At 67.0% G+C, this 23,277-nt stretch overlaps 1 protein-coding gene across 1 annotated transcript; it reads left to right on the forward strand.

Moving 5' to 3' along the window:
* The first annotated feature begins 3,246 nt into the window (after positions 1–3,246).
* On the forward strand, positions 3,247–3,942 carry DNAJB8 (DnaJ heat shock protein family (Hsp40) member B8). The gene has a single exon (XM_055558366.1). It carries the CDS (start codon positions 3,247–3,249, stop codon positions 3,940–3,942), a length of 696 nt encoding a protein of 231 aa, XP_055414341.1.
* Positions 3,943–23,277: the final 19,335 nt, after the last annotated feature.

The raw sequence follows: 23,277 nt of genomic DNA on the forward strand, positions 1-23,277 counted from the left end.
CAGGGCAGAGAGCCCGCTGAGGGGCTCGGGCAGCATCAGCATCAGAGGAGGTTCCTCCGCGGGAGGCCAGTGGAGCCCCAGGCAGGATGCAGAGAGGGGGCCTGGGCCAGGGTTGCGTCTGCAGGATGCCCCAGGGTTTCAGCACCCTGGGTCCCATGCCCGACCTTGCTGTGACCGCCCCACGCTGTGCCGACTGTTACGGGCCCCGGGCTTCCACCAAGTTCATACCCCTGTTACCATCATCAGGGCAACAGGCCAGCACGCGTGCCTGCTCCTCCCGCCCCACCCGCCCGACGGGCACCACCCTCGCAGCAGGGTCGTCACCCTACACCCCACCAGCGCCTTTGCCGCCGCCGCCTCTGATGTCACTCGCCTCGCCAGCCCCTTGCCCCGTGCCCGCCGGCGGCACCCCCACCTCTGCCACCTGCCGCACCCTGTCTGTCCCCACCACCCCAGCCCGTGTCTGCACTGCCGTGACCATCCGCACGCTTCTCCCCCATCCCTGCGTCGCCACCAGCATCCCGACCTTAGCAAGCGGCGGTTACCGTGGCCACCGTTTCTGCACCGTGACCACGCCCTTCACCCCACCCCACCCGCATCGCCCCCATTTCCACGGCCACCACCGCCTTCACCTGAGCCACTGCCACGGGGTAGACAATTACCGACCATGTAACAGGCATGAAAACATGGCACCCGAGGTCACAGCTGCTGGCCAACACGGGGCATAGAGCCCAGGGAAGCCAGTTGCCGATGACTGCGGTCTGCGGCTCCAAAGCAGCGGCTCTCGAGGGTCATCCGGCAGCTGCTCGAGCCCCGGGACAATCTGGCGAGCGCGCCCTAAGCACCTCAGCCCGCTGCCCCGAAGCACGGCCTCTGGGAGGGTCACCCAAAGCTGCTGCAAGCCTCCGGGCTGCCCTCTGCCTGTTCCTGCCTCCTTCTCCTCCACACCTCAGGCCCCTGCAGACCGCAGCCATAAGGGGCTCTCCAGGGTGCGATGGAGACCACGGAGCAGCGCAGTGGTCCCTGCATGAGCGCCAGCCGGCGGGACTGCGGCCTGCAGGGCTGTCACGGTCGCTCTCCGGCGCTCCCACTCCGCGCCGCCCCCCCGCGCCCCGCACCCCGCCAGCGCCCCGACTGTTCCCGCCACGAGCCGCCGCCTCCGCTGCTGTCCCCAGCAGGAGCAAGGCCAGCCCCTCCCCCCCCCGGACCACGGCCGCCTCATCCACCACAGGGCACTGCCCTCTGCCTCTGCATGGACCGCGCCGCTCACAGTGCTGCAGGAAATGCGTGGACCCGTCCTGAAGGATCGCCACTCCCTACTCCGTTGAAAACAGCTTTGCCTGCGTGCCGTGGGCAAGACTGACATTCGCGACATCCCAGGAGGGGCTGTGGGAGGGTCCCCAGTGTCTGCCAGCTCTTGCTCTCTCCCCCGGAGACCCTTCAGTCTAGGCTCCAGGAGGAAAGGATGTGTCTTGCAGCCCCAGCAGCTGTCCCGGGGGTGCTGACGTGTAAAGCAGGCAAGAGCCAAGGGTCAGTCCTAAGCCTCTGTGACATGGGGGAGGCTCCGGCCACCGCCTCTGCCACCAGGCACCTCCTGTGGGCACCTTCCCTCAGCCCAGCGGACAAGCCTGCCGAGAACAGGCTCCCGGTGCAGCGACAGACACCGAGCGTCCCACCTACGGAACTGCCTGTATGTGCGTCCAGTCGGGTTACTCCACTGCCGAGTGCGTGGGTGGGTGGGCTGGGGACAGAGGGTGAGCCGCCCTCTGGGCAAGGAGTGTGACGAGACAGCGCTTGTCACTCCGGGGTCCCCACTGTCTGCTTTCAGCCGCCCCCCCCAGCATCTGGGTTAGTTAGAACATGCTGTCCTCACGAGGTGCTGGGAGCCCAGCACCCGTGAGCTTCAAGGGAAAAGGAGCCATCGAGGGGGGAACAGGAAGGGGTGCAGACCAGACACGGGCGCAGGGAGACGCTGTCCCACTAGCTCTCGGTGGGCCCGCTGACTCCCTGGGGTGGGTGCCTCCATCTCACCTGGAGGGGGCGAGGGGCACGGGAACCGGTGTGTTTAACGCGCTTGTTAATGCTGCTTCTGAATGCGCCCAGCATCAGAACAAGAACCAAAAACACAGGGACGGCCCCCGGCACCGCGGGTTCCTCACTTCCCGCAAAGTGCCACAGACAGCATGGGCCGGAGGCTGCTTTCCCTCAGGGTGGGCAGGGGCTGCCCCCCCGGCGCCGTCCCAGGGCAGGCCGGTGGGCCCTGCAGTGTTCTCTGCTCCCCCTTGCTCTCAGTGCGTCTCTCTCTTTCCCAAGGACTCCTGTCGTGGATTTCAGACCTGCCCAGGCAATCCAGGGTGAGCTCTAACTGCATACGGAGAAACCCTCTTCCCCAACAGTAATACGAGCACATCCACAGGTTCTGCGGCTGGGACGGGGCCACTGTTCGACCCACCGCGCTCCCTGGCCTGCCCTTCCCACCGGCATTGAGCGGAACGCCCCTTCCAGGGTGCCCTCCACCGCACCCCAGCACCTCCCTCCCTCTCCCACCTGCTGTGTGACCTTGAGTCTGATGCCACAAGTCTCTGAGCCTCATTCATTCAAGGAACCTGTGCTGTCAGCCAAGCGCGGCCCGAGATGCTGACACAACCCTGCCTCCACGGGGCTCGTCTCAGACGACCCAAGAGGCCCACGCAGCACCAGCGGAAGGAGCTCCAGCCCCGACCCCACCCAGCCTCTGGGCTCAGTCCACTTGCACCCCAGGGGTCCTCACGCCCCTCCCTGACCTCCAGCACAGACCCCGGGGCCCACCTCCGGAGGCTGGTCCTGTCTCAGCCCCTGGGGCTCAGCCCTGGCGGCTCCAGCAGCCTGAGGTCCGAGTGTGGACCCCCAGGCATGGCCTCCTGCGCAGGGCTGGCCCGTGTACCAGGCCCCGGACTGCAGGGGCCGGGCTCTGCCCCGCCCAGGCCCGATGTCACAAAGGGCCAGGCAGCTCTGCAGGGGGCCTTGTGGCCGAGGGGGGGCCCCCAGGGGCACTGCCTTCCCTCCCCCCGCCCCTCCAGCGAGGCGCCCACCTGTCCCCCTGCGCTGGTACTATGAAAGGGTAGTCGGCCGGGCAGAGCCGCCCCTGAGCCCCAGAGTCCAGCCAGGCCCCCGCTGAGCGACCCGCACTTGCCACTGGTGCCCCCACCCACCGGCCACCCGGGCCCCGGGCCCGCGTCTCCCCGCCGCCGCGCCCCGGCCCTCGGCATGGCTAACTACTACGAAGTGCTCGGGGTGCAGGCCAACGCCTCCCCGGAGGACATCAAGAAGGCCTACCGCAAGCTGGCCCTGCGCTGGCACCCCGACAAGAACCCTGACAACAAGGAGGAGGCCGAGAAGAAGTTCAAGCAGGTGTCCGAGGCCTACGAGGTCCTGTGCGACTCCAAGAAGCGCTCGCTGTACGACCGCGCGGGCTGCGACGGCTGGCGGCTAGGCGGGACCGGCTCCCCGCACGGCGGCCCCTTCGGCGGCGGCTACACCTTCCGCAACCCGGAGGACATCTTCCGCGAGTTCTTCGGCGGCCTGGACCCCTTCTCCTTCGACTTCTGGGACGCGCCCTTCGGCAGCGAGCGCGGGGCCCGGGGCCATGGGCTGCGCGGGGCCTTCTCTGCCGGCTTCGGCGAGTTCCCCGCCTTCATGGAAGCCTTCTCGGCCTTTGACAGCCTGGGCCGCGGGGGCGCCGGCCGGACCACCTTCTCGTCCACGTCCTTCTGCGGCTCCGGCTCGGGCGGCTCCGGCTTCAAATCGGTGATGTCGTCCACCGAGATCGTCAACGGCCACAAGGTCACCACCAAGCGCATCGTGGAGAACGGGCAGGAGCGCGTGGAGGTGGAGGAGGACGGGCAGCTCACGTCGGTGACCATCAACGGCAAGGAGCAGCTCAAACGCGTGGACAGCAAGTAGGCGCCGCCCGCGCCCGCCGCCCGGCGGTGCTCAATAAACGTGCTAAGTGAGCTTCGGGCGCGGTGGTTCGCTTGGGGAGCCGGCGGGGCAGACGGCAGAGGCCCGGGGATGGGTCCGGCATCCGGCGCAGGCTGGCCTCACCAGGGCGCCACGCGGGCTCCGGGCTGGCACCTCCTGCGCCTGCGTGCGTGTCCTTGCGTGTCCGTGCGGGTCCATGCGTGCGTGTCCGTGAGTGCAGGTCTGTGCGTGTGTGTCCGTGCGCACGTCTCCGTGCCCGCGCCCGTGCGTGCGTGCCCGCGCCCGTGCGTGTCCATGCGTGTGTGCGTGTCCGTGCGCGCGTGTCCGTGCCCGCGCCCTTGCATGCGTGCCCGCGTCCGTGCGCGCGCGTTGTCGGGGTCGTGAGGGTCACGACGGCCGCCCACTTGCCCAGCCCACAGCCTGGGGCCCCTAACCACCACGGGCGTCCGCCGCCGGCCGGGGGGGCGGGGTGCACTGCTCGGCTTCAGCATGAAGATATCAGGCCTCGCTCTGAGATCCTGGCGGTCCGGCCCCTGTCCCCTCCCTGTCCCCGCCACAGGGCAGCACCCCAAGATCCCTAGGGGCCCGCGAGTCCCCTCGGGTGCTGCAGGGCCCTGGGCAGGAGCACACAGCAGGTGACCTGCTGCCCCTGCAGGCTCAGGCCTCCTGGGTCCAGCCCCGCAGAGCCCCGGGGCCGGGCCGGCAGCTGGAGGCCCCCTAACCGTGTTAGGCGAGGGGCAGCGGAGCCCCATGGCACACAGAGGGTCGCACCGCGGCTCCCAGCCCTGCAGCAGGGCTGACTTCATCAAAGCCCCCACGACAGCATTAACCACCCGACCTCTGCCCCCGCCGACCTGCTAACTTCACCAATTACCGGCCGAGCGTGGCTGCATCAAGTGGGCCTGCTTAGCCCTGACAGCTGCCCAGCAAATCCAATTACGGGCCAGCAGCCCACCGGCGGGCGCAGGGTCCCGGGGTTGGGTGGTTGCAAGGCACGGGCATTCACAGACATCCCAAGGACCTCGCCTTGGTGTCTCCCCCGACTCCCAGGCCAGTCGGAGTGGTCTCCTGTTCCAGTCCCTCCGAGTGGATGGAGCCTGGTGGCGGCCAGACCCATCTCAGTGGGCCGCACACCCTCAGCCCCTCTCTGATCCTAAGCCCCTCTCTGCGTCCTCTTCTTGGCCTGGAGCCCCATCTGATAGACGGCCGAGCTGAAGGCCAGACAGAGACTCGCGGGAGGCGGGCGGAGAGGGGCCTGGGGGAGGGTTCTGGGCGCGGCGCGGCCCGTGCAAAGGTCCTGAGGCAGGAGATAGTGAGGCCCTCCCACGCTCACCCCTGCACGGGGCCCACGTCTGCTCGTGGCTCACCCAGACACTGCCCCAGCCTCCTCCCTTCATCCCGCTGTCATCTCTGCAGCCGGAAGGGTCTTGTGAAAACCTGAGAGGTTCGTGAGACACTCAAAGGAAAAGTCAGGTCCTCGGGGTGGCCACGGAGGCCCCCATGACCTCCCTGGCTCCCCGGCACACCCTGTGCTCCAGCCCCCGTGGTTTCCTCCCGCTCCTGCACACTCACCAGGGGGACTCCTGCCTCGAGACCTCAGCACGGGCCGTGCCATGCCAGGAACCCTCCTCCCAGGCCTCTGTCTCCCCGCCGCCCCTGGGTCCCCGCTCACCTCCCCACCCTCCCCTCCCTGCAGCCCCCCTTCCTGAAATGGGACTTTTGCACAGACCGACCTGGTTCCTGAAACACCCAGGCCTCTCCTGCCACCACACCCTCGGGGAGACCTTAAACCCCCTCTTCCACACGTCTCTCCTGGGTCCCCACATTCCTCTGGGCCCCTGACTGTCCGCTACTGCCGGGTGGACATGACGGGGTCCCAGCATTGCCCCTCGGGCACCAGGTTCAGTGACGCTGGAGCCTTTATGAGCGAGGGCAGCAAAGCCCTGGGGAGGGATGCACCAGGCTCGCAGGGCAGGTCTGCAGCCTCCGACCACGTGTAGTCTGAGGCCACCTGGGACCCTGATGGCCCAGGTTCTCCCCCAGGGCTCTGGCTTCTCCATGGATGGGAACGGGCCATGTTTTCAGCCCTACTGAGCCCCCCAGTGGAGAAGGCGATGGCACCCCACTCCAGTCCTCTTGCCTGGAAAATCCCATGGACGGAGGAGCCTGGTGGGCTACAGTCCATGGGGTCACTAAGAGTCGGACACGACTGAGCGACTTCACTTTCACTTTTCACTTTCATGCATTGGAGAAGGAAATGGCAACCCACTCCAGTGTTCTTGCCTGGAAAATCCCAGGGACAGGGGAGCCTGGTGGGCTGCCGTCTGTGGGGTTGCACAGAGTTGGACATGACTGAAGCGACTTAGCAGCAGCAGCAGCAGCAGACCCCCCAGGGCTCCTCCTGTACACTCTCCCCAGAGACTCTCACTGAACCCCCAAAACAGGGACGGCCACTTGCCCCCATTTTACAGATGGGGAAACTGAGGCTCGGAGGCCGAGAGACATGGACGAGGTCGCCCATCTGTACTGGAAGCCCGTCTACCCCACTCCTGCTCCTCTCGCCCTGCACCCAGGCCTGGGGTGGGGTGGGTGCGGCCCGGGCAGCCTCCTGCCTGCCCCCCCTCCCCTGGCCAGTCGATGTTATCGCAGCTGATTTAATTTCAAAGACGGATTGAGCTGTGGCGGGAGGGAGAGCAGCTAATCGCAGCCGCCATCTGCCCCGTTGTCATGGGGATGGGCTCCCAGCAATCGCGCAGGGGCTGGACCCAGATAAGGGCACTGGAGTGGGCGGGAGGGGGCTCCGTCGGCAGGCGGGGCGGGCAGGACGGTGGGGATGAGGAGGGACCCAGAGACCCTCAAGGAGCAGGGCCTTGGAGCCAGGGGAGAAGCTTGAGGGTGCCCAGGCGGGAGAGACGAGGCGGTACCGGGGGCAGCAGCTGGGGGTAGGGCTGGTGGGGCAGAGACCACCCCGTCCAGAGCCCGGCTGAGCCCAGCTCCAGCCCCAGCGTGGCCCCTGCTGCAGCCCGCTCTGCGCTGCCCTGGGAAGAGCTGGGTGTGTTCAGGCCTCCCTGGTCTGCCCCCTCTGCGACAAAAGGGCCACGGACCCTAGGGTCCCTCCCTGGCCAGGCAGGGGCCCAAGCTCGGTGCAGAGCAGCGGCCACCGCCCTTGGTCTGGCCTCTAGGACAGTCGCGTCATCACGACTCCTGTCGTCAGGGATGGCCTCCCTCTGCGGCTGGCGGTCGGGGGCTGCTGAGCACCCACTGCGTGCCCGTCTGCCGCATGGCACCCTGCCTCCCTACTGCCCTGTGCTCTTACAGCCAGGAAGGAGCCCCACGGCAGCTTTGTCAACAGATGCCGGCCTGCCTTCCCTGGGTCCAGGCCTTGGGGGGCGCAGGGACAAGTCGTGGGGCTCTGCTGCCTGCCTCCCACGTGCCGTCCCGGCTGAGACCTGGCCTTGGATGGGCCTGTCCCGGGGCAGCCCGCCCCCCGACCCGCACAGTAAGGCCCGGCCCACCCCCTCCTGGGCCTCTGCCCCTTGGCAGGGGCCCCTCCCCAGGAACCTGCTGTGTGGGGGGAGCCCCGGCACCCTGCTCCCCGCGCGGACCTTCTGCAGACCCTCCCTTGCTGTGCACCTCTGCGTCAGGACTGCAGGTCTGGATGCCCTCAGCGGCCACCAGGGGTGTCCTGAGGACCCGGGGGGCGCCGTGGGGCCCGGGAGCCCGAGCGCCTGCCCGGGGCGGCCCTGCCCGCCAACCACACCGCGCTGTCACCAACCCCCCCAAGCAGGAACCTGCACCACCGGCCACTTGAGCCCCCAGGCGCCGTGGTTATGCCTGCGGTCACCCGAGCCGCCGCTCAGGAAACCCCTGGGGTCGTGGGGTTCCGGGGTGGCAGCAGGGGTATGTACCAGCTACTTTCCGCTGCAGACGCCGGGCCGCCCCGGGCCGCCCCAGACCTGCAGACGCCTGCCCGCCCCAACCCCCACCTCCGGCCAGGCTGCGCCCGCACCCACCGTGTCCTTCCAGCCGTCCTCCCGCACCCCCGGTTTCTCCTTCCTTGGGATCCTGGGAACCAGCCACTCGCAGGTTGCTGAGTCTCTCCCCGTCGACTTTCAAGAGGCCAGCTCCTTGAAGGCAGGGCTGGGTCCTGCTCTGTGTCCAGTGTACCCAGCGTGGCGGTGACTGCAGGGCCGAGCACACTTTCCCTGTGGCTGGAGGAGACAGAGCGGGTGTCCCGGGGCCCCCGTGGCTCCAGGAGGGGACGGGTGGGCCACCTGGGCCCCTGCCCTGCACTGCAGGATCCCGCGTGCCCGCCCTGCCCCCCTGGCCCTGGAGCCCAGGTCTCCCGTCCAGCCCCTTACTGAAAGCAGAGCAAGAGTGTTAATTGCAAGAGACTGATTCCCATACTTGTTTTAAATTGATATTTAATTAAAAAGTTAATTATTAATTAAGCTTATCGATTGCCTGCCAGTTCTGGCTGGCAACATCACCCTGCCTGCGAGCGTCTGTGGGTCTCCGTGAGCCAGGCCAGCATCTCTCAGCCGCGAATCCCGCTGCTGGGTCTCCTCCCGGCGGGCCGGCTGGCTCAGGAGCCTGGGTGCTGCCTGACCCAGGGTTGGCCCTGCCTGCTGTCTAAGTCCGTCCTGGGCTGCAGCCCGGAGCCACGGAAGCTGCTCGCAACTTGTGCTGAACGAGGACTTGACGTCACCCTCCCCAGGCCTGCCCCATGCCGGGCCCCTGCCAAGCGCTGGTCCCTCTGCCCTCCCGGCTGCCCACCCAGACCTCCGAGGGTCACCTGGAGTCCTTGCCTTGCAGACTCCGCTTCCTGCGGGCTCCACGGCTCTAAGCCTTCTGCCCTGGGCTCAGCCTTGCAAGCCTGCTCTTCCTGGCAGAGGCGAGGGAGGTGTGGGTTGAGTGCTCCCTGCAGGGGGCACACGCCCAGGCCCCAAGGCGGCGGCTTCTGCTGAAGGGACAGCAGCTGTGGGAAGGCCTGGGTCACCTCCGAGGGCCCTGTCTGCTCTGAGATTGGACGACGGCGCGGCAGGGGGAACCAGGGGGTCCTGGGGGCCTGTTGAGTGTGACACGCGTGACAGGCAGCCATGAGCTTGGGTTCAGGAGAAAGGTCAGGAGTGGGGTGAGCAGTCACCGCCGGTGCCATCCCACCACCACAGACTCGCCGCATTCACTCAGGGAGGACGGGTTTGCACACCCGCTGTGCCATGGGCAGGGCGCCGCGTTATGTTGACTCTGTGACGAGCGGAGTTCATTCCCGCCTGTGAGGGGACTGCCGTCTAGAGGGAGAGAGGTTTTGACCAGTCATCACGGAAACTGAGCCGGCAGGGGGCGGGGGCGCCACGGGGGACAGACAGGACACGGGGAGACCTGGGTTCATTTGCCCCGGACGTGAAAGTGAGAAAAGGCTGCCCCAGGGCAGATGGGGGTGCGGGCGTGTGCATCGGGCAGCGTGCCCGTGTTGCCACGCGCCAGCTGCGGCGCCGTGGAGACCGTCCCGCAGACCCGTCTGATGGCCCGACTCGCCCTTCCTTTCCAAGAGCTGCTCTGACATAGAGTGAGGACGCCTGCAGGACCTGCTGGGCCCCTGTGTGCATGAGCGCTGCAGGCCAACAGACAAGCCTTGCCTGATGGGGTGAGGGCTACAGCCACGCCCCGCTCGTCTCTGGGTGGACGGGCCTCTGCATACCCCTCGAGGTTTCTCAGCTGGCCTCTCCGGGGTCCGTAGCCCACTGACCACGGAGCAGCAGCTCCTCCTCCAGCTCGCTTTCCCCCTTGCCTGGCCTTGTCCCCAACCCCAGGCTGCCCCTGTTCCCCGGGACCACTTTCCACGACTCCGTCCTACAGGCAAAACCCATTTTCCAGGCAGATCTGAGGGCCGCCTTGCCCGAGGCCCGTGCTGGGCTGAGGGAAGCCCTGTCCGGGGGACTGAGGGCTCCTCTGTGGCCGTCCCCATGGGGCTCCGGGCCCTGGAGTGCGGGCACCGCAGCTGTTCCCTGGGCTTCAGGGCCCCAGAGGTCTGCGGGTCAGGGTCCTGGCAGGAGAGGGGTGACACGGGAAGCAGAGGAGAGGATCAAATGAAGGGACTCTCGCAGGCGTGGTGATGTCAGCAGGAGGCCCGAGACGCAGCCAGGCCTGGGCCCTGCTGAGACCGGGGGTCCCGAGCAACCTCGCGCCCGGGCACCTCAGTCCGCCGGGCTCTTGGTGCCAGAAGCTTGCCGTGTGCCTGCACAGCCCTCAGCTGTAGCGGGCCTCGCCTGGGCGGCCGTGGGCCGGGAGCCCCCTCCCCAGGGTCACTGTTTCATGTGCCACTCTCACGGCAGGCAGGGAAGGGGTTCAGACAGGGCTCCTGTGTGGCCCCCCAAGGCTGGTGCCAGAAGCTGGGACAAAACTGGCTCAGACCCCAAGCCACCCTTGAGTGGGTGGGGTCTGGGCCACCCCCTTCTTAGCCCAGCCGACCTGCACATGCCTTATCTCAGCCATCCATCAGGGCCACGTAGACCAACCAGTCCTGCCAGAAACCGGATCTGGGCATGGAGGCCCCTCCCTGGAGGTGTGTTCAGGAGAGTCCCCCACCTTCCAGGGTCTCTCCGCCAGCCTCAGCAGAGGGTGTGGGCCTGGGGTGGAGGTGTGGACCGCCCGGCCTGGCTTCCCCCACCCTCTCCTGTGACAGGCAAAGGGGAGTCTGGGCTGGGACCTATGCCCCTCTCCCAGCCATCAGAGCTTGGGTGCAGGAGGATGGGGTGGGGCTGCACACACCCGAGGCACCCTGGGAGGGGTCTCATCTCCGTTTGTTGGTCACATCAGGACCCCCGACTTGCAGGGTCTTCGCCCTCCTCAGGGAGCCTTGGAGGGTGGCGTGCCGATGTTGCCGCCTCCAGACAGGACACGGAGGTCCGTGCCCAAGGTCACAGGCAGCAGAGGGCACACAGACTTCACCCTTTGAAGATGAAGTCCTAGGAGTGAAATCTCTGGACCAGAGCTCCCTCAGAACTACCCGCGTGATTGGGATTGACAAACTGGGCGCCGTCGGGGTGCCCTCAGGGGCACCCCTGGGAGGGGTCCCTGCCCACTGCCCGGCTGGGCTGCCCAAGAGGACCGACTCCTCTGGTGGAGGGTCCCAGACCCCGAGCACCAGGCCCATGTGTGGTGGTCATTTCTGCAGCTTCTGGCATGAATCCCAGGACAGCATCGGCTGGGGCTACGGGGCGGACGCAGTGACCCCGAGCACCAGGGCGGCTCAGTGCCTGATCCCACCCAGGAATGTTCCTGCTCCCGGCCTGGCCTCGGGCCTGACTCCTGACACCGGGCAGTAAATAACTTTCCATTTGATCACCTCTCTCCTGGTGCCTCTGGCTCCGGGGAAAGTGGGCGTGTCCCCAGGCCAAGCTGGGGGGCTGCGGTCGGAGTCATCAGCCTCCGCGGCCCGAGGCCACGCGCTCATCCTGGTCACCTGGTCACCTACCCTCAAAGCACAGATGGGAAGACTGAGGCGGGGGCGGGGCGGGCCGCAGAGCTCAGAGAAGGCGGAGGAGGGCCGTCCGCGGGAGGGATGGGGGCTGGTCCCCAAATGTGCTCCCACCGCGCAGGGACGACTCGGGTCCTCTGCCGGGAACGCGAGGAGACAGGCCCAGAGACGCCCGCCCCCGGCCCGGGCTGCCCAGCACTAGGCAGATCCGGTTCCGGCGGACGATCAAGCGGGTCTGGGGCCGCCCGGCCGCCCGGGTCAGCTGGGGAGCGGGCGCGCGCCGCCAGCGGGCATCTGCATGACAAAGCGCGGTGCCGGTGGGAGCGGCAGGCCGCCCACCAGCCCGCGGCCGCAGCTGCCCGCTAAGCCGCCGCCCCGCGCCCGCCGCCCGCCCGGAGCTGGGGCCCGCCGAGCCGGGGCGGGGCGGCACGCGAGCCCGGCGCTCAGCTGTGTTTGCTCGGGGGGCGCTGCGCGGGGCGGGACAAAGGCCGGTCGGCCCGACCCCGCAGGTGGCGTGGGGGAGGGGAGGCCCGCAGGCCCCAGCCGCCAAGGCCGTCAGGTCGGGCGTCGCCGCCCCCGCCCCTCCACTGCCGTCTACACTCGCGCCCCCCACCCGTGCGTCCACGTCCATGCCGGCCGGACGTTGGAGGTCATGTCCCAGTGGGCCCCTGCTGCAGCCCCGAAGCCGGGAACCAGCTCTCTCCGCCTCTCCATCCCGGCCTCCAGGGGCCTGGACCAAGCCCAGGCGTCTCTCTGCCCCCTCCCTCTGTCGGGGGACCTTCACCGTCCTCCCAGCCCCAAGGCGGCCGGGTCCGGCCCCTCACCCCTGCCTGGACTGCCTTCCTGGGCCCCCACCTGTGGCCCCAGCAGCAGCCAGGACGCTCCTGTGGACCCCAGGCAACCTCACCTGTGCCCAGCTCCACACCTCCCCCGGCTCACCTGACTCAGGGGAAAAGCTGAAGCCCCCACAGCCCCCAAAGGGCTCATCTTCCTCCCACCCTGCCCCAAATCCTCCCACTTCAGCCTGGTTATTCCTGGAGCAGCTAGGCCCCAGGACCTTTGCACTGCCCTTTGCCTTGCTGGGTCACTCCACCTGATGCCTGTTTGCCTCTTGGTCCATTCTCTCTCCTCGGCCTTCTGGACACACGGCAGTCCTATGTGGTGGCCACTCACTCATTCATTTCCTGCTCCTTGTGGAGGGTAAGGTACCAGGGTGGACACTCTCTCTCGTCCGCCACTATGACCCCCACTGTACCACTGACTCGGGCACACGGAGGCGTCCAGCAGTCGGCTGCTGAATGTACCTGACGGCACGGGTCCTCCGCGGCGGCCCCTTTCCAGGTGGACGCACTGAGGCACACGGAGAGCGGGCAACCTGCACAGGGCTCACACAGCAGCAAGTCTGGGAGGCAGGACTCGAGCCCAGGCCCCAGCTTCCTAGGGAGGGGGCTTCCCTGGTGGCTCAGATGGTAAAGAATCTGCCTGCAACGCGAGAGACTCAAGTTCGATTCCTGGATCAGGAAGACTCCCCTGGACAGAGGAGCCTGGGGGCTACAGTCCAAACATTTTGCAGTTTCGTTGTTCACTTCCGAGGCAGGGCTTAAACTAGAGGACCACCGGCTGTTTTTGGCGCTCAGAACAGTTTCAGGGAAAGTACAACTGGTTGTGGTTATTTTTTAAAAATCGAGGTTTTGTGTCAAAACCCAGATCGCCAGCTTTTCTTGGCGAATTGGAACCTCTGGCCACACTGGGTGCTCAGACCTCCAGGCTGCTCCCAGGCCGGCCGGCAGACCCCCACCCTGCCCGGGCCCCCCCTCCTGCGAACTTCCCATTCTCTGGGCCCTCGCCCTTGCAGTCCCTCTGCCTGGAATCCTCTCCCAAGAGCCATTCCTGGGCCGCCTCACTCTTGTTGCCAAGGCAGGTTTCGGTCCAAATGACCCCTCCTCAGAGAAGCCCGCCCTGATTATCTGCAATCGCGCTCCATCTCTTTGATGTATGCTGTCCCTTCCCAGTGGAATGGCATTCCTGGGAGGGCAGGGCCCGGGTCAGGCTCGCCACACCTGTCCAGGACAGCGCCTGCCCCGCGGGCACTGGGTGCATACCTAGTGACTGACCGAATGAGTGAGTGAGGGGCTGGCCTGCAGCGCCCCTGGTTCCGGGCACTTCTCGGAGCTTGGGGCTCACACCCGTGCCCCCCAACCCCAGCAGACCAGCAGGAGCTGCGTTGGGCAGCACAAGGGTCAGGCCTCAGAGCGTCTGCTCTGTGACCACCTCCGGAGGCTGGGGGAGCCTCTTCCACCTCAGCCCCAGCTCCCCGGCTCCCGAGTCTTCCAGGCTAGCACTGGGGGGCCAGTGCCGGGGTCTCCTGCCCGCCTCGCTCCTGGTCTGGCCACGCTGCCTTCAGGAGTAGAGGGGCCGCAGGGGGCTGGCCGCTTATGCAGGCTTGCTTGAGACCCCCTGTGTGACCTTGAGCAGCTCACCTGGCCTCTCTGAACCCAGCTCCACTCCCCCATGTGAACTGGGACCCCCGCCTGCCCTGCCTGAGACCCGTGCTGGTTCCTGGGTCACGCAGGGCCGCCAGCACCCAGTGGGAACTCGGGATGAGGGTGCCCCCGGCCTGTATGCAGCCTCCCCAGGCTGGCGGGCTCCTGGAGCCCAGCCCATGGTGGTCACTGCTCCCTGTGGGCCGTGGGCTGACTGGGCGCCTGTGTGCTCACTTGTGTGTGGTCCTGGGTGACTTGTGACTATGGGTGGGAGTGTGTGTGAGTGTGTGTGTGTGTGTGTGTGAGTGTGAGATGGTGGGGGCGAGGTGCCTAAAGTAGCCAGGCCAGTCCTCCCCAGCCAGGGGCAGGTGGGTAGGAGCGGGCTCTCCGGCCTTGCAGGCAGCCCTGGAGGCAGGAGTCTGCTGGGCCCTGCTGACCAGGGCTGGCCAGTCTGCCTCAGCCGGAAGGGACTGGTTGGTGTCAGGGAGGAGAGCTGGACCCCAGGGCAGCCGGTTCCCAGGCAGGGCCCTGTTGGTCACGCTCCAGGTCCCAGGCCTGGTGCCCAGGAGGGAGGCTGGACCCTGGTGTCGGGCACCGCAGCCCCGGGGGCCCCCTCTGACCCTCCCACTGGGGAGGCGCCCACCCACCTCGTCCTCCCCCTTGGCCACGCCTGGCTTCCCGCCAGCAGCAGCACATTCTGACGGGGCCCACTGAGGGCAGGGGCCTCTCACAGCACTGCCCGCTGCGGGCACCACTCAGCTTGCACGCAGCCCTCCACATCTGCTGGCCGGAGGAGAAGCCTGCGCCTGCGGAGATACCCCATTTTCAGATGGGCCCCGAGGGATGGGCCCTTCTCCTACCCACCTAACTCCACGCAGGAGCCATTTCTGACCCCCAGCTCCTGAGCCAATGGGATTTCTGTAGCTCCCCTGCCCAGGAATCCGGGCTTGGGTGGGGGGTGTGTCCGCCGTGTGCCCCTGGAGGTGTCCACCTGGCCGCTTCTGAAGCGCCGAGCCTGGACACACAGAGACCGCATGACACGGAGACCCACGCACACACGGGGAGCCGACTGGCCGGCACCTGTGGCCTTGGACCCAGACCCGGAATGCCAACCAGGAGCCCCTAGCCCCAGCCGGCCTGAGCGTCACCCCAATTGCCAAGCGGGTGGCCAGCCAGCTGTCCCCCTGCGGGGCTGGTGCAGGGCGTGGCCGTGCGGCCTGGCACACTCGTGCAAGGGTAGAAGCCGTGTGCTGCCTCCACGTGTGTGTCTGTGGCCAGGCCCCTCCCTGCGTGTGAATGTGCGTGACACGCGGCCACGCTGCATGGCACTCCGTAGCCGTGACCCTGGCGCTGGGCCCTGAGTCGGGGGCCCGGGCTGCCCACCTCGGGGGCTTTTGTCCGTTTCTGAAGTGACAAGGGACGTACAAAAGGGCTTTTAATTAAATCAAAGGAGGAAACGGGTCGCCCGGACCGCTATTATGTTACCAAATGCGAAAATGAAAACTTATTTTTAAAGCTCTGGTATTAATTTGAGATTATTCAGATAGTTAATTAAAACTGCAGCATGTGTTAAATATTATTTCAACAAAGATTATCATCGGGTCTCCATGTAATGTGATCTGCGGGCTTGGGGAGCGCTATGCAAATGCTGTGTGGCCGGGAGGAAGGGCCTGCGGGGCTGGGTGAAGGCCACTTGCTCCCGCTCCCTGCAGGGGTGGCGTCCCAGACCCACCTGTGGTGGCGGCCAGGCGCCCCTGTCCGGGCCTGGGGTGACCCGGGGACCGCGACCCTCTCGGGCCTGCCGGGCAGCAACAGACCCCCACAGCCGTCAGGTGGGGCTCGGCCTGCCGGGGCCCGGGCGCACAGCTGCGGGCGTGCGGGGTGCACGGGCCTGCAGGGGGCCTGGGTGCACAGCTGCGGGCGTGCGGGGTGTGCACGAGGGTGCTGGCCAGGGCTGTGGGTGCGTCTGGGCCCTGGTCCGTCCATCTCTTGCACACGTGCCCCATGCACAGGACATGCGTGTTTGCACCAGGCAGGGGGCGGCCCCGAGCACGCCTGTCCCCTCTCGGAGCCCCAGCTGTGACTGGGGGTCGTGGTGGGGCGCGCCTCGCGGGGAGGATCACTGGGGTCCGGGGCGTGAGGCATACGCCCGTCTGCACACAGCATCGTCAGCCTGCATGGAGCTTGAGCCCCAAACAGCCAAGTTTAAAGAAAGTGAGGCTGACATTCAGGTTTTGTTTAACCTTGTGTGTCCAAAAGAGTGAGTGCTGGTTCAACAGGTGACCACTGTAAACACTGCTGGCCGAGGCGGCCTGTGTTCGCTTTCCACACTAAGCCTGGAGGTTGGGGGGTGCGGGCCCTGCAGGCACCTCGGCTGGCCGGCCGGGCGTTCAGGTGTCCCCGCCGACCGCCTCAGCGCCGGCCTCGGAGGCGCGGGCCGCTCCTGCCCTCTGTCGGCGGCCGGCGGCAGCGCGGGGCCCGCGGCTCGCCCCGCCCGCGGGTCTCTCCCCGCCCGCGGGCGCCTCAGTGCCATTTCCCACCAGGGGCTGCGGCACGCTCGGGAGGGCAGGGGCTCAGAGAGGGCCTGCCACCCACCCGGGGTCGCACAGCACGAGGCAGGGAGGGCCCCAGCTCTGCCCGCCTGGCCGCGACCCCCACGGGCCCTCGGCTGTGAGCAGGGTGTGTCTCTGAGGTCTCCCGCACGGCCTGGGTACAGGCAGTGCCTAGTAAATCCACCCCAGGCACGGTGCCATGCCAGGACGCGCCACCCCGGGGCCCGGCTCAGTGCCCTGGGCCTCAGGCCAATGGCTCCCCTGGTTTGCGAGGACCTCGCCGACCGTCCCCTCCTCATCACCCTCGGGGCCCAACATGAGCCTGCGTGTTCACGACTCTTGTCTCTCATCTCCCCTCTACTGGGCTGGCAGCGCCTCGCCGGCCACCCCCAGCCTGGGTCAGCGCCTGGCCCCCCGGGGAGGGAGCAAGAGAGCCACGTCAGGAGGGGACGCAGCTTGCCGGTCACCGGGAGCGTCAGAACCTCACACCCCAGCCTTCTACAACCAGCCACTTACTCAAGAGAAGTCACACTCAGGTTCACCTAAAAATTCAGCGGCTTATTCACAGTTGCCCCAAACTGGAATCCACCTGACTACTCCCCAGCTGATGGACACGCACACCGTGCAACCTGCTCAGCGGCAAAGGGAACGACTGTCCACACTACAGACGGTGGATGGACCCGGAGGAGGAAGCACGGCCACGGGACATTCGAGACGACGCATGACTGTGTGGACAGAAACCTGACCCCGGCAGGAGGGGCCACGGGTGCCTGCGGGATCTGGAGGGCGCGACTCGACCGTAATGGACCAAGTGGGTTTCCTCAGACTAACAAGCCGTGTGTGCGAGAGGGGTACTTTTCCTGTATGCAGCTGGCAGTGATTTTCAAAAACGCAGCTAGTTACAGACTTTCAGAGTCTTGGAGGCACCCAGGCCCCCCCACCTCTGGTCCTGATGGTGAACTTTGCTCCTGCAGCCTGGGAAAGCGAAGGAGGGGGTGGCTCCGCCCCCTCCACGCAGGCCTGCTCCCCACGACTAGGCGGGCTGGGGGTCCGCAGAGGCGTGACCGTGGAGTCTGGAGGGTCCCAGCTGCGGCCCCCATGACTCCCTGCCCACGTGGCTGTTGGTGGGAGTTCACTGTCTTGTGCTCTGTACATTTTTCACATGTTTGAACCAGTTCCCTAATAAATACGACAAATACTGGAGTGATTTAAAACAAGAACAACACGATTCCCCCTGCAGAACCCCACTGGCCTCTCCTGCAGCCCTGGGAGCCGAGAGCCACCATGGGCTGGCGCAGCGGGCGGCGGGGGCCCGGGCCAGGCCGCGTGCGAGTTTCTGGGTGTCCCCGTCCCCGCCCGCCACCGCCAAGGCTCCGCACGCACTCTGACCCGCAGCCCCCGGGGGTGGGCGCCGGCTTCCCACCAGAGAGGACCGGACGGTGTGGGGCCCCTGCTGAGGGCTGGCTGGGAGGCTGGGAGGACGGCGTTGGCCGACGGGAGCCGGAAGTTACATGCCGGGAAGCTCCCCAGTGAAAGCAGGCCGTCCAGTGGGTTTCACGTGTGGACAACGCGGTGCAACCGTCGCCACGCTTTGTCCCCAGAAGGGAGCCACACCCACGAGCCCCCACTGCCGTCCGGCCAGGTCCCCCGGCCCCCGGCAACCACAGGCTGCTGTCTACAACCATGGGGTTGCCTACTCGGGACCCTTCTGAAAATGCCATGGCCCAGCGGATGCCTTTGCTGTCCGGCTCCTTTCACTGAGCCTGTTTCCAGGCTTCAACCTTGTGCAGCCTGTGGTGCTGCCGTTGCTGAGTCTGTCCGACTCTTGCGACCCCATAGACCGTAGCCCGCCAGGCTCCGCTGTCCATGGAGTCTCCAGGCAAGGATACTGGAGTGGGTTGCCGTTCTCTTCTCCAGGGGATCTTCCCCACCTAGGAAACGAACCTGGGTCTCTTGCACTGCAGGTGGATGACTTACCAACCTAGCCGTGAGGGAAGCCCATGTGGAGCCTGTATCCGTATTTAATTCCACGTTTCACTTCTCCACTCGTCAGCTGACGGAATCGGGTCCTCTCCACTCTTCTGCTGTCCTGACTCACACACGCTTTGGATGTTTTCAGCTCTCTCTGGTGCAGGCCTAGGAGTGGAATTGCTGGGTCATATGGTAACTTTATTGCTACTTTTTTTTTTTAAACAGCTTCTCTGTGATATAACACACACCACACAGTTCACTCCGTGTGTGTGAGTCTGTGGCTTCAGAACAGTCACGGAGCTGTATGCCATCCCCACAATCAGCATTAGGTCCTTTTCAGCACCTGGAAGAGAACCCTGTCCCCCATGCTCTCCGCCCTCTTCCTCCCATCCTCTGCTGGCCTGAGGACACGCCCTCTGTCTGCAGGGAGCCGCCTCTGGGCAGCCCACGCGCGGGGAGCCAGGGAACCCGGCTCCTCAGCGTCTGGCTGTCCCTCCTCCGTGCAGTGCTTTCCAGGCCCGTCCACACAGTACCAGCGCTGCCCACCTCCGTGACCACTGCCACCCGAGTAACTCCAGGGCAGCGTGTCTCATGGGGTGGCGTCCCCTGTGGCGTGTGGCTGCGCCCGGCACGTGCTGTTCGCCGGCTCATCAGCTGATGAAGGTCAGCGCCTGGTTCATCAGCTGATGAAGCTCAGCGCCGCTCCCACTCTGGGGCAGCCACTGTCTCTTTCTAGGAGACCCCCGGCGGCGGCTGCGGAGCAGGCGGTGGGCACCTGCTGCGAGCCCCTCCACCCTCACCACTCCCCAGGAGGGCAGGTCCCGCCCGTCACTCGTCTTGCAGGCGCACCTGTTCCAGGCCTCACTGGGCCCACATCTGCTTGTGCTGTTGAAAGTGGGGTGCAGGGGGCTGTGGGGTCTGGGAACCAGCCATGTGACCCCGGGGGCAGGCAGCCCTTGGAAGGACCTGGATGCTGACTCTCCCTGGAGAGAGGCTGGACTGGGACTCACAGATTTGAGGCTAGGGCGGCAGTCGTCCCCGCCCTCCTGGTGCCCCTCAGAGGGGGCAGGCTGTTCCAAGGTGCCCCGAGGACCCAGGCAGCGTGCAGGGAACTCCGGTCCTGTTACTGGTCAAAGGAATCAATGAGGCGACAAGCCTCAGGCAGTGGCCGACAGCAACCAGGGTGTCTTGGGATGTGGGGTGACATGGGGGTGGGCTTCTCAGAGGTGCTGGCCGGGGGATGCAGCCCCGCAGGTCAGCCCTGGGGGCAGGGAGCTGCAAATGTAGACTTGGGGCCCCCGGTGTCCCCCCGCGAGGAGAAGCCCATCTCAGCCAGGGTGGGGGGCAGATCGCCCAGTGTCTGGAGGCTTGCAAGCAGAGGCTGCAGCAGTGGGCCCCGCCTGGCCTGGGGGGCCGGGGTGTGCAGGCCAGGTGACATCCTCGCTCTGGAGCACATGGTGTCCGCAGGTGGGCTGGGGAGGGGTGCTCGGGGCTCCGGGGGCAGCCGGGCCCTCCGTCCTGTGGCGATGGGGAGATAGGCGAAGGCCGGCGGGCTGCACCCGGGAGGAATGCGCCCGCCTCCGGCTCGTAAACCTACTCCTCCCACCTCGTGTGCTGGAGGAGGTCATGCAGAGGTCACTGTCAGGAGAGGCTGGCACAAGGTGAGACGTCCAGCTCCAGGCTGCTCACTCCCCGGGCTGCAGGGCCCGCGGTGGGCCAGCTCCAGGCTGCTCACACCCCAGGGTGCGGGGCGCACGGTGGGCCACCAGGCAGCGCAGGATGGGCGGGGTGTGGAGGTGAGCGTGGCGGGTCTCAGGGCTACACATGGCCAAGAGCCCAAGGTCATATTCTTGGGGCTCCCAAGGGTACTGCCCAGAGGCCACACTGAACACAGGCCCTGAGCCCTTGGGGACGGCAGAGATGCGGGTGAGACCGCTGGCCCCCGGCTGTGCTAGGGCCACTCACAGGGGCCCCTGGGACACAGCGCCGCGGCTGTGGGTGGGCCTCGGCCTGGCCTGGGCAGGCTAGGCTCACTCAGAGGGTGTGAGGACAGGGAGTGGGCCTGGAGAGGGTGGAGGGCGTGCCGTGGCCCCTGTGCCCTGCCTGCCGGGGACAAGCCTGGGATGCCCGGCCCGGGGACCTGGGTGTGGTGCCCCTTGGCGTCTGTGCCTGGGCTGTCATTTTCTGCTCCTGGGCCCCAGTGGAGGGTGCAGAGTTGGAGGCCATGGGGACCCAGCGTTTCTCTCCAATGGGCCCAGTCTGGGTCCCCACCTGGGCTTGGCTGGTGGGCCTGGCGTGGCGAGTGGAGACCCGGAGGCGGGGGTGCCGTGAGCCGCGGGCACGGAGCTGGGAGCCCTCGGGGGACAGGCTGCCCCTCGGAGCCATGACGGGTATGTAGGGTGGGGGCACCAGGAGCCCCCGGAGGCCGCTCTCCCCCGGGGAGGCCGCCCCCCGCCTGCCCCCCTCTGCCACCTGCCCGCTTGAGGCCGCCTCCAGCAGAGCCACTCTCCTGTGTGCAGTGAGGAAGGAAATTGCAAATTAATCTTTATTTCCATCTTGGAAGAAAATCTTAATTCTCTGCATGGAAATGATCCCCATCCTCCCAGGGAATCAATTACGGGCTTCCACTGCAGTTAGCCCCGGCCAATCGGAGCAGGGCCGGCCCCAGGCCCCATGCCCCACCCTGCCCCATCTCTGGGGCCGCCCCCAGGGTGCACTCGGCGCTCAGGGTGCCCCAGCCCCTCTGCGTGTCTCTCAGAGTCCGCCCCGCTGTCTCTCCTGGGGTCTGTCTCTCTCTCTCCTGCTATTTGTCTCTGTCCGTCTCTCTCTGTCTGTGCAGCCCCCCGTTCCCAGCACCCAGGGGGCGTCTGAGCTGCAGCCTCAAGGGTGGGCCCGGGTACCGGCTCAGCCCTGCCCCCAGGGTGGCCTCAGGAGCCGCCAACGTCCACATTTGTGCCTGCGGGTGCCTCAGGCTGGCCGCCCCAGTCCAGGCCTGGCCCCTGGCTCCACTGTAAGGGTTTCCGGCTGGGGGTGGGTGGGGGGCGCCCTGCCGGGCCACAGCCTCAGTGTTTCCACCCGAGATGTGGGCACCCCCGGGGGGGTCCCGTCCCAGCGCCTCCGCCCGCTGAGAGATCTTGTCTCTCTATCAGTGGCGCCCTGTGACTCTGATAACTGTCTCTCCTTATCAGCGGCCCACCCGGCGTCCCCCCGCACACCCAGACCCCGTTCTGTGCCGGGACCTGCCCTGGGGGCAGAGGACCCCCGTCTGCCTCTGATTCCCCGTGAGGAGGGGGCCCAGGAAGCGGGGCGTCTGCTCCCCAGTCCGTCCCCGGCTGGAGCCCCCCCATACCCGGCAGGTACCCGGCACCCCCACCCCAACTCGCCCAAGGCCTGAGAGCTGGATGAGGGTGGGCTGCTTCAGGCCAGTCTCTGCCCCTTGCACAACAATCTGCCCACCCTGTCTGCCCCCTGGGGGGCCCGGCCACCTCTGCCAGATTCTCCTTGGCTGAGCATCTCCAGTTGTGTCCAGACCCCCTCCGCCCGCCCGCCGCCGGCCCTGCAGAGCATGCCCCGATTTTCCTCCTCTCCCGTTTGGCCTTGCCACCCCCCACGCCGCACCCCTGGGTGCCACTTCTCCTGGAAGCCGTGGGGCTGGGCTCACCACGTCCCGGAGTCCCGCACCCCTTCCACTGTGGGGTCCCACCATGGGGCGGATGTCTGCCCCCAGGTGCCAAGGACAGAGGCCATGCGGGCCGCCCACGCTGCCTGGCTGCAGCCCTTCCTTCTGGGCCACCTGCCCATCCACCCGACAGGTCCTGCCCACACAGTCCTGGACGGGACTCGGCTGAGGCGGGCTGGACGGGGCAGGGCCCGCCTGGCACGGGCACCAGGGGTCAGCGTGCTCGGGGCCCGGCTGGAGGCCTTGGGGAAGCTGGGTCCCGAGGGCCTGCCTGGGGCTCCAGGGAAGCCTGGGTCCTGCGTCCACCTGGTCCACCCCCACCTCCCCCGTCCCCAGACGGGGTGGACAGCCCCCCGAGGCTGCAGGGTGCGGCTGTGGCTGGGGGGCAGGTGCCCTGCTGGGTGGTGGCTGTGGGAAGCTGGGCGCCAGGCTGAGTCTTTGGGTGCCCCCAGGGGACGAGGTGGGAGGCTGGGCTCCCGGCCGCCCTTTATCTGCAGCCCAGCTGTGGCCGCAGGAAGCGGCCGTTTCTCTCTGCCGAGCTGTCTCCCCACCAGACCCGGTGATAACGGAGGAGGGAGACGGCGTTGAGCAACATCCCGTGGCCGCACGACCTCTAACCTGCCGGCCTGGGGGGCTGGGGGCGCACAGCAGGTGCTCAGTAAGTGTGCAGTGAGCAGCCCAGGTGTCTTCCCAGCCCTGTCCCCTCCCTCCCCTTCCTCCCTGGGACTCGGCCTCAGCCTGCACGACCCCCACCCCCTGCCCGGCTCCGCCCCACTGGCCCATCACGAGCCCGCCCTGGGGGTCCTCTTCCAACCTCAGAGGCCCCTGCCCACCGGGAGGGCCTGGGGCTTGGTGAGGGGTGCCCAGAGCTGGTGGGAAGTTGGAAGTTGGGGGCTTCTCTTGAATGCTGAGCTGACACTCTTGCGGCCTCTGTGGCTGTGCCCCCGCCTCCCTGCCCTGCCGCAGGCCCAGGGCTGGGGTTGGTTGCCCCAGGGGCATGGTACCCCATGCCTGGCACCCCATTGCCTGGCTGCCTCCCAACCATCGCGCCCTTACCCTGCCTGAGCTGGCTGATGAGTGGCCCTGCTCCGTTATCAGCCAAACGCTAATTACTCTCTTTAATCAGGACTGCTTGTGTGGAGGCTCCCAGGG

The sequence above is a fragment of the Bubalus kerabau genome, chromosome 20 (genome assembly GCF_029407905.1).
Source record: "Bubalus kerabau isolate K-KA32 ecotype Philippines breed swamp buffalo chromosome 20, PCC_UOA_SB_1v2, whole genome shotgun sequence".
Lineage (NCBI taxonomy): Eukaryota > Metazoa > Chordata > Mammalia > Artiodactyla > Bovidae > Bubalus > Bubalus kerabau.